Source organism: Canis aureus, chromosome 10 (assembly GCF_053574225.1).
Source record: "Canis aureus isolate CA01 chromosome 10, VMU_Caureus_v.1.0, whole genome shotgun sequence".
Taxonomy (NCBI): domain Eukaryota; kingdom Metazoa; phylum Chordata; class Mammalia; order Carnivora; family Canidae; genus Canis; species Canis aureus.
The window spans coordinates 29,484,806-29,501,392 of record NC_135620.1 but is presented as its reverse complement, the minus strand read 5'-3'; the positions used below and the strand labels follow the sequence as shown (position 1 = coordinate 29,501,392).

At 35.7% G+C, this 16,587-nt stretch overlaps 1 protein-coding gene across 8 annotated transcripts in view; it reads right to left on the bottom strand.

The window, feature by feature from the left end:
• The window catches only part of KDM4C (lysine demethylase 4C), a 413,529-nt gene that overhangs the window by 117,184 nt on the left and 279,758 nt on the right, over positions 1-16,587 (bottom strand). For all 8 annotated transcript variants that reach the window (XR_013387736.1, XM_077911907.1, XM_077911905.1 and 5 more), the window contains 2 exons: positions 5,012-5,067; positions 2,541-2,649 (listed from right to left, as the gene is read on the bottom strand). Coding sequence is in view for 7 of the 8 variants with exons in the window: in XM_077911907.1 (XP_077768033.1) it covers positions 2,541-2,649; positions 5,012-5,067 (165 nt within the window). In the remaining variant the exon portion in view is untranslated. The remainder of the gene's footprint in view (positions 1-2,540; positions 2,650-5,011; positions 5,068-16,587) is intronic.

Here is a 16,587-nt window from a genome sequence, read left to right as displayed (position 1 = left end):
TTGTCTGTTTGGTCAGGGATGCTACAATCTACAATGCACATGACAGCTGCCCAGAACAAAACACTGTTTTGTCTTAAAGGTCAATAGAGCCAAAGTTGAGAAAGCCCATCTAAATTGTTAGACACTGAAAGACAGGAACAATGTCTTCGAAAATGTACACTAAATATCTGGCAAGGTAGAGTAATAATTGTTTGGTGAAACAAATTGATACTGACATTTAATACTGGCCATGTACCAATAGATTACTTAAACTTCAAAAGAATACTAATGTCAGGAAAGCATGTCCTTGACTGTACATATAGGACAGAGCATCCCACCTCTTGGAAGGGTGCATCCCACACCACATACAAGTGATCGTTTGTAAATTTTGTTATTCAAAGCCAGATCATCTAAGTATAATCACTAAGTGAGAAAAACCGGTGCACAGACGCTGTGCAACGGAAGATTCACCACAGTAATAGTGCTTTCTTGAGGATTCTCGGTAAAAAAGTCATCTAGGCTTTTGGTTGTTCTCACTTTCAAATTTTAACAGAATTTTTGAGTAATACTTTTCCCCAAAATGAAGTTTCTCCTTGTATTTTCCCACTTAACTACTGTGAGCATTTTGATAAATACCACTTAATACCAAGAAACTCTCCATGCATATAAAACTATTAAAAACAGAAAAAAAATTATCTATACCATGTTAATTTCAACCAAATATGTCAATAAACAGCTCTGCACTGCCATTAGAAGTAGACTTTAGGTGATCTTAAATTCAGTCAAAGCATATGCTTTTCAAGGTATCAATTGTTTAAGGATGTAAAACATTCTGTAAGGAGTATGTGATATACATAATCAAGGTAAGGCAGAGGAAAAGAAAACAGTAATAAGCTTTGGCACTCCAGGTGTCAAATTTCTAAATACAACTTTCTGAAGGTCATGGAAATGATCCCATGTTCTTTTCTGCTGTTCCCTTAAAACCCCTTTGGTACTGGTGTGAGTAACAGTAAATTTGCATTCATGTACTAGATTAGCCAGGATGTAGTTTCTTAAAGGAAATTATCAAGAGCATTAAACTAGTAACAGAAGTCATCTTTCAGAATAGAGAACCAAAAATGATTAAGTGCAGTGTTGGAATTTTTGCAAATACATACTACTTGTAAATTAGATAAAAACTAAAATGTAAGTTATTTGTTAATGTTCATCACACTAAACATTAAATTCTTCAACATGTGATTAACTCAACATTTTTTAAATATCTTGCCTCACAGTCCTAATTATGGCAAATGTTTTTTGTTTGTTTGTTTGTTTCTCATTGGTATGTGTGTGTGTTTTTTTTAAAACTGGTGGCCACGATAGAAGATTTCAAACTTTCCTACAGAAGTTAGGAGCTGAAGAACTTTTTACTCTATTCTGAGTCACTGTGAGCTTTAAAGGACCATTTAAATGACCCATTATTTCCATTTCATTCACAAAACTTCGATTACCACATCCTGAGCATCATGTCCTACCACTCACATCTTCCAATGATAATTTTCAGGTCCGTAAAGGAGTACATATTTTTTAGCAATGTGAAATTCTTGATGCAGGTATAATGGAAAACAACAGTGTGTGCTTTCCCTTCTCTGAGAATGAAAGACTGTAGACTAGACTCTGAATGCCTGTGACAGAGGTCCAGAGACAATACACCCAGTTCCCTGATGGGGAAGAGACTGTTAACAAGCTAATAGTTGGATTAAAGTTATAGCTACAGTGCGCAAAATATTCTATAATGGAAAGACCTCAAGTTAAAAATAACAAGTACTGAAGAAACTCTAGGAAATTAAAGTCTACATGTAAAACACACTCCAATATTTTTAAATAATGCAATGTAATGTTAGATAAAATTATCATTAAATATGAAATTTAAGGGCCTAAACTAATGCTTTTTTGGCTCACACTTTAACAGAACTCCAATGTTGAGGAGTGAGAGGTCTATCCTTGGAATAAAAAATATTCTTAACAAAGAGAACCAGTAGGAAAACTTTTATGAAAGTTTCTAAACAAGTCGAAAGATAAATAGCCAAAAAGTCTGGCAAATTAAATGACCTGTATCTATTTGTAAATGAAAAAAATCCCTTGGTAATAATAAAAGTTTTTCCATTTCTCTACAAATCTCTTGGTGAAGTGATGATGAAATAAAGTTAAGTGAATCTGCTAAGTCAAGACCAACAAAAAGAGGCCAGAGAGAAAAACTAAACAATTTAAAGATAGATAGTTTAAGTATGTTACTAACAAACCTCACCAGATAGCCTATGGCTTAAAAATTCACACTAATCCAGAAAAAGTAGTATTCTTTCACCTCATTTCAAACAGAACTGAGGAAAGTTCTATCATACTTACAATATAACAGGAAAAGAGTATGTACAGATAAGCACATTTAGGCTAAACGAAAAAAGAGTAGAATAATGAAATGAAGCTAAGAGAAAAATTATCTCGAGAATGTGACATTAAAAGAAATATTCAGAACTTGAAATTAACACTGATCTATGAGGTAAAAAAGCAGCTTTTCCACTCACCAATTTTAGCCTCTGTAAAGGTATTCTGCCGACATCTATCTGCGTCCTTTCTGGGACGTTAGTGAACCGGACTTCTGGGACAGCCACAGCACACATGACATGAGCCCACCTACAGGAGAGGGGACACAAGACATTAAACAAAGCTTCCGTGTCCTTCAACTAGGCAGCGGCAATTCTTAAATTCAGTAAATACATACACAAGAAGGAAAGTCAAAAGCCTAAATTTGTCATACACAGATTCTGAATTTTAAACCTCCTGGGTGATACCTGGATAGATTCAGTACCACATCTGCCCACCACTGCAACATGAAGACTTCAAGGAAGACCAGACACTCGATCCTATCAATATATGGTATTTTTCTACACTGGCTCTACAAAATACTGAAATGTAGATTTGCCATTTCATTTGGTACTGAAATATAACAGGTGCTTAATATACTTAAGCTAATATGTGGCAAAAGATTAGTTCAATTAATAAAATGTATGAATTGGCTATAGCATATAGTCTCTTATATAATACAAATGTCATGAAAACTAGAACAAACAGTAAAAGTCTTTTAAAAGAATTAACACTGATTAAGTCTTTAATTAAATTGTTTCTCATTGCAATCCTACTACAACCAAAAGAACCCAGAGATAAGGAGGAATGAAATTTAGCTGGTTCCTTCATTTCCTACCTAAAACTGAGTATCTCCTTGCGAATTCTGAATTACCTCAGAAAAATGACAACGTCCCCATTAACACTATTTACTTTCTCATAAATGTTATGCCCCAAGTAAAAATAAAAACTCTAGTGGTTTAAAGGTATCTCGAAGGAATTATCATATCCATCAACCTATTTTTAAGTCAAAGAGTAGGTCATCCAAGCAACATAAGACTCCATCCTGCCTTTAAAGACCACAAGAACAAAGAACAAGTGTCAACCCCCTCCAGGCACTCTTTCAAATCTAAATAAATACTATAATCCCATAGTAAACCCTATACCTTTCTGTCCTAGCCCAGGGGTAGGAAGAGAAGTTCTTATCACCTCTGTCTGTACAGAAATCACCTAAAGCAGCTCACAGTCTGCATGACCTGTGCAATATCCTAGACCTACCAACACTCCTTAGTTTAAGTGCCAATCACATTAACTAAGACTGAAAAAGGAAGACCCAAAATTAAGCAAAAATAAGTCTATTAGACTAAACTTTATCAACATAGGAATGACAAATGCCTTCACTCTTCTTTGTAAGTAATTTGAAACATGTGCTCAGGCATATAGTTATGCCAACTTGATCATTATATTATACCAGAGGTCTCAACCCCTGGCCCCCAGGGCCAGGCTGGAGGTAAGCAAATATACTGATAATTCATAATAACCTGGGGATCGGGATCCCTGGGTGGCGCAGCGGTTTGGCGCCTGCCTTTGGCCCAGGGCGCGATCCTGGAGACCCGGGATCGAATCCCACGTCGGGCTCCCGGTGCATGGAGCCTGCTTCTCCCTCTGCCTATGTCTCTGCCTCTCTCTCTCTCTCTCTCTCTGTGACTATCATAAATAAATAAAAATTAAAAAAAAAAAATAACCTGGGGATCATCTGTCCCATTTAGGCCAGGTCCTCATCCCAACATGCTATTGCCATAGAGAGATGCACAGTTATTTTTTGAATACAGATAAAAGTGGACTTTAGTAGAAAATCTACTTTTAAAATTTTGATCAAATTTATAAAATGGTGTGCCAGTCAACTAAAACATAGCTTGGGGCTTGATTCAATCCTTAAATGCCACTTACCATCTCTGCCGCTATCATTCTACATTTTCCTATTTCCAAAGGGACCTTTAATATTAAGCTTTGGTCTCATTTTAAATACTAAAATTGGGTCATGAAAATAAAATTCATTCAAAAATATATTTCAACAACAGTAAAAACCAGATTACCTTTATGTTCACTTATGACTCTCAAGATTCTCTTCATATTTCCCTTTAAATCATAAATCACTGTTCTTCTCCTGTGTTTCTATTTTACTATACATACTTTGTTAATTTGCTGGTTTTAAAAGTAAATTGTTTTATTTTAATGTTATGTCTATGATTGATTTGATTTATCCAAAGGTAACAAATTTCACTGTTTTCAGACATACTGTTTTTATTAGACTAACAGGATTCATCACATTAAACACCAGGATTCCAATGGCAGCTAGATGATGTGAGCTGCCTTCAGTTTAGAAGTACCATTATTACAAGAAGGGTTATTCTTCATTGGCATGAAATACATGGACAGAAGCAAGACTTAGACCACCTTCAACCAGAAGAGGTGATGCGCTGTCAGTAATAGTCTCTGAAGACATGCACAGAATCCCAACCTCAGATCTGGACAACAAAAGCTTTGAAACAATGTGTCTAATAATGAGAGGTAATAAAGCAAAGTGTCTCCCCCCCAAGAGGTTCAACCCCAGAGAGCAGAAGGAAACAATAAAATTGAACACATTACTTACTTATTGTTCTTTGTTTCCTTAAGAGCACCCCCTCTCAAATTGCAAAGACAGCACTCCTAGGAGAGAAAAAAAGATACCATACAATTAACAGACATCATTACTATTTAACAGACATCATTACTATTTATCTAAATATTCCCATAAATTCTAATTTTTTATTTTAAAATTAAAACCTTTGGGAACTTCATGAAAGTCTATCTCTGAGCAGTTCAAGCAAGGAAAGGAAAAAGAATGGGGGGAAGTGGGAGTACACACAAAAATGTGTGTGTGTGTATGTATTTCCTAGAGGGAATCATCATTACCCTGGTATCATGTTCATTTGCCATCTCCGAGGGAAAGTTGTGATACAGAGAGAGCACGTGGTAGCCTGGAGAGTATGTACTAGAATTTTAGTACAGAGAATACATAAATGACTGAGTTCTCTTATGCTCTGGAATCCATTCATGTACACGGGATTGCTACAAAATAGATACTGGCAGGCTTCATTCTGCAATAAGGATTAGCAGGAAGCTCTTTTTGAAAGATACTCTTTTCATAAAAATATCATTCAGGTCTTTCTGTGGGTGGGCAAATGGTGTTTGAAAAATTGTACTGATAAGCCCAGGCTATCCAGCCCCAGATAAAAGCACCATGAAATGTTTTCCTTTCCTCTCCCCACATACGTTTATATTTTGGGCACTTGTATTTGTTTTAGATTGGCCCAGACCGCCACATCCCAAGATGACTGACTCCCTTTACCACAAATACAGACTTTATTTATAATTTCTTACTATAATCCTATGAAAAGTCCATGAGAAAACAGGACCAGAGAGCAATGCAATGCCTTTTGCTGACCTAGAATTTTTAAATTAAATATCTAAGAAATTTTTAAAATTTTCAACCTCAAGGATTAATAGATATCCTCCCAATTTATTGCATTAATAATTTTTTAAAAACAACTGCAGGTTATTTTGGGTTTTTTTTCCCTCTCCAAGCTACACATATACAATCCTGTTAACTGTTCTCCAAGCTGATCCTCTTCAACTAAAGTTTTGCCTAACTTTACAGAGAATCCCTTTAACTTAACTACTATTAATAATGGCAATCAAACTCTATAGCTTTAATTCTTCTGAACAGTACAATACCAAAATAAGTGAGGAGAGTCAATATACTTGCATAACTCCTAATAGGCAGCAAAACGCAAACAACCAGAAATGTTCAATGGTTTTATATGTCTGGAAAGTCTCTGCACACTATTTGAAAGTTCCTGGGTCATTATTAAAGGTTAGAGTAGCAAAAGCTGCCCTGTGTATGTATATATATATAATACATATATAATATCTGAATCCATTATAAACCCAGTTCAAGGAGATAACTCGATGGGTTTTCTCTATAACCAAGCCAGATTCTAGAGGCCCTTGATATAATAGTTTTGATGAAGCACACAATGAAAGTAAAAAAAGTTCAGTACAAATATTAAAAATGGGAAATTCAGTAATTCAAGTTATTCAATAATATCCAAATTATTCAAAAACAATTTCATAAAATATTACTGATTTCAAGTATTTTCCCAGTAATTTAACACACTTTCTACAGAGAGAGAAAATGAAAACAAAACACGAGGTCAAATATTTTCATTGACTATAAAAGGATGTTAGTATTGAAGTGAGAATGCAGCAAAGGAGAGTGAGGATGGTAAGGAACTCAGACACTAAGAACCTTAGATGCCTGATTAATGAAACTAGTAGTGAGAAGAACCCTAAAGGGACAAGCTAGCACAGAGTTAAATAAAGCAAAGCAGCATGGAAGCTGCTTGAAAGCACCTGAGAAGGCTCATTAAAAGGTACACATGTGGCAGAGCACCATCACAATGAGGAAACAGTCCTCTCAAACAGAATGCAGACTCGAGATATTAAGTGAGGTTGAGAAGACTTCCATTTGCTACAATATGAAACTGTTTTTTTCTGGGATTATCAGTGACCTCCATGTCACAAAATCTAATGGCTAATTCCAAGTCCTTGGTTCACCTGACCTGTAAGAGGCATTCAACATTGTTGATCATGCCTGACAGTTTCTACCCATGGTTTCTATGACCAACACTGTCATTCTCCACCTCTTTCTGATTCTTCATTTCCTTTAACAGGCTTCTATTTCACACTTCTTAAACACTGGAGTTTTTGTAAGAGGCCCCATTCACTTCTCTATCCACACCTGTTTCCTGGGCATCTGATCCACTTCCCTGACTCTCAAAAGGCCAGTGAGTGACTCAAACATTAATTTCCTGATATGTCTGACACTCAACATCTCAAACACATATGAAAAATGAACTCATGTCTCCTTCTCAAGCCTGTACTTCCCCACTGTTTCCTATCAGTGGCATTAACCATCCTTTCTAGATCATGCTGGAAGACATAATTTCTCTCTCATACTAGATCCAATCAATTGAGTTCTGTCAATCCCATGTCCAAATCTGCCCTCTTCTCTCCATCATCATTGCTGCCACATTAGTTGATAGCCCCATCATCCTTCAGCAGACCTAAACTACTACAACAGCCACCCCACGTCAACACAGAACCCACCAGAGTGAGTTTTAATGCTTTTCAGTACTTAATGTGGCTCCAGAAGGCCAGGACCATCAGGCCTGGGTCTTGTCCATGCTCACACTGAACTACTCTCCGCACATCACGCTGTGCCCCCGGACACATCAGACACACCCTACACCATTGTTTATTTATTACACTGAACACATCCTTGACATCTCAGCCTAAATGTTGATTCCTCAAAGAAGGGTCTCCTAATCTCCTGGTATGGTTACTTCTCACTCATTACTCTTTTTAACTATAATAAATATAAATATAAATATAATTTTTTTCTGTCCTGAAAAATTAAGCTCAGTGAGTACTATCAGAATATCATCAGGTTACTCTTTTTTTTTTTTTAAGATTTTATTTATTTATTCTTGAGAGACAGAGAGAGAGAGAGAGAGAGAGAGAGAGGCAGAGACACAGGCAGAGGGAGGAGCAGGCTCCACGCAGGGAGCCCGATGCAGGACTCGATCCCAGGACTCCAGGATCACACCCTGGGCCAAAGGCAGGCGCTAAACCGCTGAGCCACCCGGGCTGCCCAGGTTACTCTTTCTTTATTATGATACCCAAGAGAGAATACATCCTCCAGATGAATTTGTTAAATAAATGAGAAAATAGCAAAATAGGGCAAAAGGTAAATCTTAAAAATTATCAAAGGATTAAAAAATTGTAAACATCATTTCCACATACTAGGACACTAAGGAAAGGAAGTTGCAGGCTCTGGTGACTTACAATAGAGTTAAGAAAAATGATTTGAGGGTACCCAGGTGGCTCAGTGGTTGAGTGTCTGACTTTGGCTCAGGTTGTGATTCTGGAGTTCCAGGATGGGGATCAAGTCCCACATCAGGCTCCCTGTGGAGCCTGCCTCTGCCTTTCTCTCTCTCTGCCTTCTCTCTGTCTCTGCCTTTCTCTCTCTCTCATGAATAAATAAATAAAATCTTTAAAAAAAATAAACAATGATTTGACATGGAGTTATTTTTGTCATGATTCTCTTGAATAAAGCATATTTCTTAGTAAAAGACAAAAATATTCATGGCCAGGGAGTTACTTATATGATTTACATGATATCATGGCTTCTGTTCAGTTCACTCAATTTTGGAAAAAAAAAAAGTAGGAAAGAAATAAGCCATGTCCAGTTATGTCACTGTTTTGAGTCACCACCCTCACATGGTGCAAACTAGTTGATCTATCACAAGCACAAACACATCAACTTGTCAATCCATTCATGTGTAAATTAACTTGCACTAAATGCCTATGTTTATAACCCAATAAAAGACAGTATCAGATAGGACATTTTTGTCAGGGAACAAAAATGATAATTCTAAAATTTAAAAGGTTAATTCTTACCTGAAAAGTAGCTCAAGTTTTCGTAAGAATCTATACAATGCTTGATATACATAAAAGTTGATACCTACCAAATACATTAATTGTACTAGTATTGCTCATCTAATTCAGTGAAAGAACTGAGTAAGAATGTAGGGAGTGAGAGTCCCCTCTGGACACTGATTTATTAAATTGGTTATCAACAATAAATATTTTCTCTTAGAAGAATAAAAGCTATATTAAAGGCCTAATTCATTCCAGATACCATGCCAGAAATGTCATATACTTTACTTCCCTTTCTCAACATGAACTTATTAGGCAATTTATATCTCACTTCACTTATGCGGACACTAAGATTCAAGAGATTAGGTAACTTGTCTAAAATCATCCAAACCAGAAGCCATCAAGCTTCATCTGTAAATGGCCAGATATTTACTAATTTAGGCTGTACACCAGAGTTGTGGCATTGTAGGACAGCATATACACAAATGGGTATAGCTGTATTCCCATAACAATGTTATTTACAAAAACAGACGATCAGCTGGATTTGTTTGGCCCACAGGCTATAATTCTCCAACCCTAAATCACCAGCAAAGGAGTAACTAGGGTTCAAGTTCAGATCTGTGTGAGCACAAGTCCATATTCCTTTTCTCTAGCATCCTCTGCTTCTGGGAACAAAGCAAGGCACAAGATTTCAAAGTAGAATGCCCAAATAAACAGGAAACTGCCTGCCCTGAGAGCTCACAATTAGGAGAGAAGGCCTGTGTGTGCTTAACTACACTATGAAGAAGACAATGATAAAAGGTTATCACTGAGTCCCCATTTCTTCATTTCTATAAATGACTAAGAAGTCATTTTTTAACTAATCCCCTCAAAAGAACCCATATCATAAAAAAGTGTTGCAAGCAGCATGTATTATATAATTATTTATTATTCCCATTTATCATTCATCTAGCTAATAAAACTTTTCACTGGTATGCGATCACTAAATTGATCTCCAATTCTTCCTTTAAAGAATGATACCATTTTAGGCAAAAACTAACATTTCAGTTAGTCTGTGCAGTCTAATCTCAGGCTATATGAATCCAATTTAACTGACAAGAATAACAGTAACACTAAAGAACCAGGCCATATGCTGGTATTTAATAAAGTGCAAATGGCCAGTGTTTAAAATCACAGTTCTGCCATTTACTAGTGGCATGACCTTGCCTCAGATATCCTATCTATAAAAGAGGGAAAAACAGTACTTCCCCAAATGAGTTAATGAATGTAAAGCATTCCATAAATACACAATAAATATAATAACAGTGGTTAGATATGTGAAAAGTTAACTGTGATTCTAGACAACTTATACATAACATTGCCAGCGAATGATCTGGGTGTAGTGGTTTAGGAGAGAACAAAATATGGATCTGTCAATAATACTCCTGAGGTGTAAAAAGCAAGAAGCAGACCTGGAGAGAAAACTCTTTAGGAACCCCAAATCTAGGCAGCTTGGCTCTAAAGCAAGGAGAGATCTTCTATAGTTCTAAAAACTGCCAACTCACCTGTGAAAAGCAGACAGATGCTAGAGTTTCCATGGTGCTCAGAGAACAGACACTGCTGAAGAGAAAATCCTGATCTTATCCTCAAAACATCTGAAACTAGAGTGGACTCAGTCAAACTAAAGTTGCAACAAAGCCCAGACCTAGCTCAACTATAAATCAGACTGACTTTACTCCTACCCCAGAAACCTGACAAAGGGCTATGTCCTTTCTAAATATAATATTAACTTCATTTGGTACAAGACAAAGTATCCAGTACACAACCAAAAAAAGCACAAGGTACACTAAAAAACAAGAAAACATGATTTGTGATCAAGAAAGGACTAGAAAGGAAAGAATAAAATTAGACACAAAAATAAACAAGATACTGGAATTATCAGATGGAGAGTTTAAAATTACTCCGTTCAAAATGCTAAAGGAGCTAATGAAAACGACAACATATGTGAAGAGATACCATTATTTTAGTAAAGTCACGGAAATTATAAAAAAAAAAAAGAAAAAACAAACCCAGGGGATCCCTGGGTGGCTCAGCAGTTTCACACCTGCCTTTGGCCCAGGGCACGATCCTGGAGACCTGGGATTGAGTTCTGCGTCGGGCTCCCAGCATGGAGCCTGCTTCTCCCTCTGCCTGTGTCTCTGCCTCTCTCTCTATCTCTCTCTATGTCTCTCATAAATAAATAAAAATAAATCTTTAAAAATAAATAAAAAATAAAACAAATAGAAATGGTAGAAATGAAAAAATGACACTGACAATGTTGAATTCAATAGATTTCAAAGCAGACTGGAACTGTGATAGTAAAACTTCAATGACTCTAAAGATATGAATAGGAAATAGAAGGAATAAAAGCAGGTAAGAGAATGAAGTAAGATCCAAGGGAAAATAACCTGTTCAATTTCTATATAATTGGAGTCTAATAAGGAGAGGAAGGAGAGAGTGGATGAGAACAAATACTGGAAGAGAAAATGGTAGAAAACTTTCCAAAAACAGTAAGAAAAAAAAAAGTCAACTCAAGGCACCTCTGGGTGGCTCAGTTAAGCATCCATCTCTTGATTTCAGCTTGACTCATGACCTTGATTCAGGTCATGATCTCAGGATTGTGAGATGGAGCCCTACATCAGGTTCCACATGAGCATGGAATCTGCTTAAGATTGTCTTTTTCTGCCCTTCCCCACTCCCTCTCTTTAAAAAAGAAAAAAAAAAAAAAGTTGACCCACAGACCCAAGATGCCCAGCAAACCCCAACAGATAAATACAAAGGATACAAAGGAAACACATCTAAATACATTGTAGTCAAAATTGTGAAAAACAAATATAAAGAACATATCTTAAAACCAGAGTAAAAAAACACACTGAGTAAACAACTATGTCTAATATTTAACCAGAAACAAGTGGCAATGGAACAATATCTACCCAAATACCAAAAAAAAGGAGCTGGCAACCTGGAATTCATTTCCAAGGAAAATGTCCTTTGAAAATGAAAATTAAATAAAAACAATCTCAGGGACAAAAAAATCTAAAAGAATAAAGGACAATGACACTAGCCTAAACCATGGATTGACACAAAGGAATGAAGAACATCAAAGAGTAAATACATGGGTAAATATGAAATAAATTTTTGTATCTTCAAAACACACACAAAAAGAGAATGAGAGCAAGAGACAAAGAGATTCTAAGTTCCATAAAAAAGCTTGACTATTTCAAATAAAAATGACAATACTGTAGATTATAATGCATGTAATTGTAAATGTAAGATAAGACCATAATGGGAAAGAGGCTTAATGAAATCACACTGTTGTAAGGTTCTTACACTTTTCATAAAGTAGGATGGTATTACTGGAAGGTGGGTTTATTACTTATCACAAAGGCTTCCAGAAGTTCCCAAATATCAAGTTCTAAGGAATATAAGCTCACAATCAAAACTCAAAAAACATGTAAGAAAATATGATTCCATGAGCAGAAGAAACATAATACAAAATTAAATACACAATATCTTAGGCACAAGATGTAGCCCTTTAAAAATGTTTTAAAAATTAAATGTTGGTATTAGAACTGTGCTTAAGACACTATAAGTAAATGACAGATCAGGTTTTTAAAGACAATATAACAATTCCATAACAAAAAAAATAGAAACTGAAAACTTAAAGAATATGTTAAATAGATTACTCTTAATTAAAGACAGAATTAAAAAAAAGAAAGAGGGGTGCCTAGTTGGCTCAGTAGGTTAAGCATTTGCCTTTGACTCAGGTCATGATCCCAGGGTCCTGGGATGGAGCCCCACATCAGGCTCCCTGCTCAGTGGGAGCTTTCTTGTGCTCTCTTTTTCTCCTGTGCTCGCTCTTTCTCAAATAAATAAATAAATAAATAAATAAATAAATAAATAAATAAATAAATAAAATGTTTTAAAAGAAAGAGCTAAATAACCAAAAATTAATATCATAAATTATTCAATAATGTATTCAACAGAATACTGAAATATGTGTGTGTGAGACAAAGTCTCTGATTCATAAAAACAAATTCCAATTGATGTATAGATCTAAACTCAAAAACAAAGTAGAACGATAAAAGTATTAAAATAAATTGTAGGCAAATATATTGATGAGTTTAGGATACATATGACTTCTTAATATAACATTTAAAAGAAAAAAGGCATATTAGAAAGACTAATAAATTTTTACTATACCAACATTTTAACATTCTGAAGGATAAAATGCTACATAAATTAACATAAGATGATAAGAGAAGAAAATATTTCCAATATAAAACAAAGACTGCTATCCAGAAAGATATTTTTTAAAAACCCACTTTCATGCAAAAGATTGGTTCAAAGATGCTTCATTGCCAATGAATACATGTGAGATACCCAACTTCAAGAATAAGTGGTAAAAAAATGAAAGAGAGATATAACTTTCAGATTTTTAAATCAAAAAACATATGGTCTTGGGGTATATGAGATGTTATGGTGGCTTTGAAGAGGAATTTGGCATTATCAATCAAAATTTTAAATGAAGTATGACTCAGCAATTCAATTTCTTCGCATCTATCTTAGATAAACATTTATAATGATGCAAAAGGAAGAATGTACAATCATCTCATTTCTGTTTATAATAGGAAGCAGTTACCTCCAGGAGGAACAGGAATTATCTGTTGCTTAGATTTTATTTGTAATGTCTGGATTTTTTATTAAGAATGCAGTCAAGATTGAAATTTAAAATAGCAAGGAAAAACATCTGGTAAATCCATAAATACTGAGTTACTAAGAATCATATAATGTATTACTACGTGAAAACACTACAGCACTTTAAACTATGATACTGTTTGGGTACCCCAAGAAGAGCAAGCCATCACATTCCTGTATGTCCTGAAAAGATTTGCAAATAAAACTGACTAAATAGTATCAGTAGTTTTCTGTAAAAGACAGTTGAGAATTCCAGTGTTGGGAATGGGAGACTGTCTTACCAATGCTTAGTACTCTCATTAAAAAAAAAAAAGAAAACCCACAGACAGACAAGGAAATTAAACTTTTATTAAATATGTGTAATTTAAAATTAAAGTAACTGGACATTTATCCTATTTTCTTTACTTAAAGTTTTAAATGAACACTATGATTTCTTCTATAGTCTTTCAGTGTATCAAAACTCCTTTCTATTCTAACCTCTGGAGACACCCAAAGAGAACAAAATAAATAAATAAAATTCAACAGTCAGAGCTCATTGCCAACCTTGTTTTATCTCATGTTTAATGAGCATGCCTTTTCCAAGAACAATACCCAGTGTAGAATGACTCACTATTATAAAGATTTAGATATATTTATTGCTAGTGAACCAATGTCTCCTAAAACAAAACAAATACTACAATGCCTGTCACATGATTACTCTATAAGACAGCTCTTATTCCTTTCTACCAAGTATAGCATTAAAGGAGCCATTCTGTTGTACTTAGTCCTTGATGCCGCCTTACCCCCGCCAACCCAGGGTAGCTAAAAGCTGAATGAAAAAGTATGAATTAGACCATATATTGAACATTGCACCTTTCCTGATTAGGTCCCTTTTCCTCACCTAATACCATTCACAAGATCCCCTTCTGCATTACCAAGTATTTTTAAAATTTGATTTCATAAAAAAAATCACCACTGCAATGAATAGCAAGTATACCAATTTACAACGTGGAATGATTTATTTACAGCTCAGTTATTAAACCATGGAAAGAGTGTGTATAATCAAAGTGCTGACACAACATTAACAACAATTGTGAGAAGGACATTGTTAAAATACAGCTACTGCAGTTGTTCATTATTCGCAGGAGGGAAATCATGTTCCAATGGCTCTTCTATAAAACATCAGTTAAAGAAATGTCAATACCAACATTCTCAAACTGCCTTATAAGAAGCTCTCATTTTAGCTGACATATCCGTAAGTGCCATTAAAGCCATTTTCAGTTCTATAGAAAAATTACAAAATTGAAGTACCTCCCACACCCTTATTTATCTGACATGTTCATAACAGAAATGCAAAACCATAAAATAGGACTGTCTGAACTGGGAAAACAAAGAGTAATTAATCACATTAACAGAAAGCTACTTACAAAATGCTGATCAACAAAACATGGAAGAACCATCTCTGGAGATGTGGTCATTTATCAGGGCTGAGGAGAGGACAGGATCCCATATAAGGACAGGGCTGGCATGAATTCTGAGTGATTAGGAAACTGAGTAACAGGTTTTCTGGAGTTATCTTTTGAATGGAAATTCCACAGGCTCCAAAGAATTTCACACTAGCAAGTGAATTCTCCAATTTAAATGCCCACATCAATTTTGTACTGTCAGTAAAAACACACATTCACTCAACAAATATTGGTTAATCATCCCATTCCAGGCACTGGGCAACAAGCAGTGAATGACAAAGATCCCATCTTCAATGAACTTACCTTCTGCTGGGACAGCAGACAAACTAAAACAGTAGATTATTTAGATGGCAGAGGATGCCTAGTGCTATCTATAGGAGTGGACCATGAAATCATCCAGGGAAAGGTGATGCCAGCAGATTCTGGCCTTTTCGAAAAGAAAGGGCGATCAGAAATTTAAGAGTAATAACTGATAAGGCATGAAAAGGCCATGAAAAAAGGCAACAACTTTATTCTGACTGAGACAGCAAGGCCTTGTAAAGTTTGAGCACAGCAAGGACATAATCTGACCTACATTTGAACTGGATCATTCCCATGGTTGTGTTGACAGTGGATGATAAAGGTCCAAGAGCAGAAGTAAAGAATGCTAAGCAAAATAAGTCAGTCAGAGAAAGATACCATATGATTTCATTCATATGTAGAATTTAAGAAACAAAACAAATGAACAAAGCAGGGGGTGGGAGAAGAGAAAGAGACAAACCAACAACCAGACACTTAACTATAGAAAACTGATGATTACCAGAGGGGAGGCTGTTAGGGAGATGGGTGAATAGGTGATGGGGATTAAGGAGTGCACTTGTGATGAATGCTAAGTAATGTATAAAATTGTTAAGTCACTAAATCGAACACATGAAACTAATAGAACACTGCATGTTAACCATATACTAGAATTGAAATAAAAAATCTTAAAAAAGGGATCCCTGGGTGGCGCAGCGGTTTGGCGCCTGCCTTTGGCCCAGGGCGCGATCCTGGAGACCCGGGATCGAATCCCACATCGGGCTCCCGGTGCATGGAGCCTGCTTCTCCCTCTGACTGTGTCTCTGCCTCTCTCTCTCTCTCTCTCTCTCTGTGACTATCATAAATAAATAAAAATTTAAAAAAAAAAAATCTTAAAAAAGCTTTGTAGTACAACCTGAAATCTGGCATTGTGATGCCCCCAGATATGGTTTTCTTTTTTAAAATTCCCCTGGCTATTCGGGATCTTTTCTGATTCCACACAAATCTTAAAATAATTTGTTCTAACTCTCTGAAGAAAGTCCATGGTATTTTGATAGGGATTGCGTTAAACGTGTAAATTGCCCTGGGTAACATCAAGACAGTGTGGTACTGGCACAAAAACAGACACATAGATCAATGGAACAGAATAGAGAACCCAGAAGTGGACCCTCAACTTTATGGGCAACTAATATTCGATAAAGGAGGAAAGACTATCCATTGGAAGAAAGACAGTCTCTTCAATAAATGG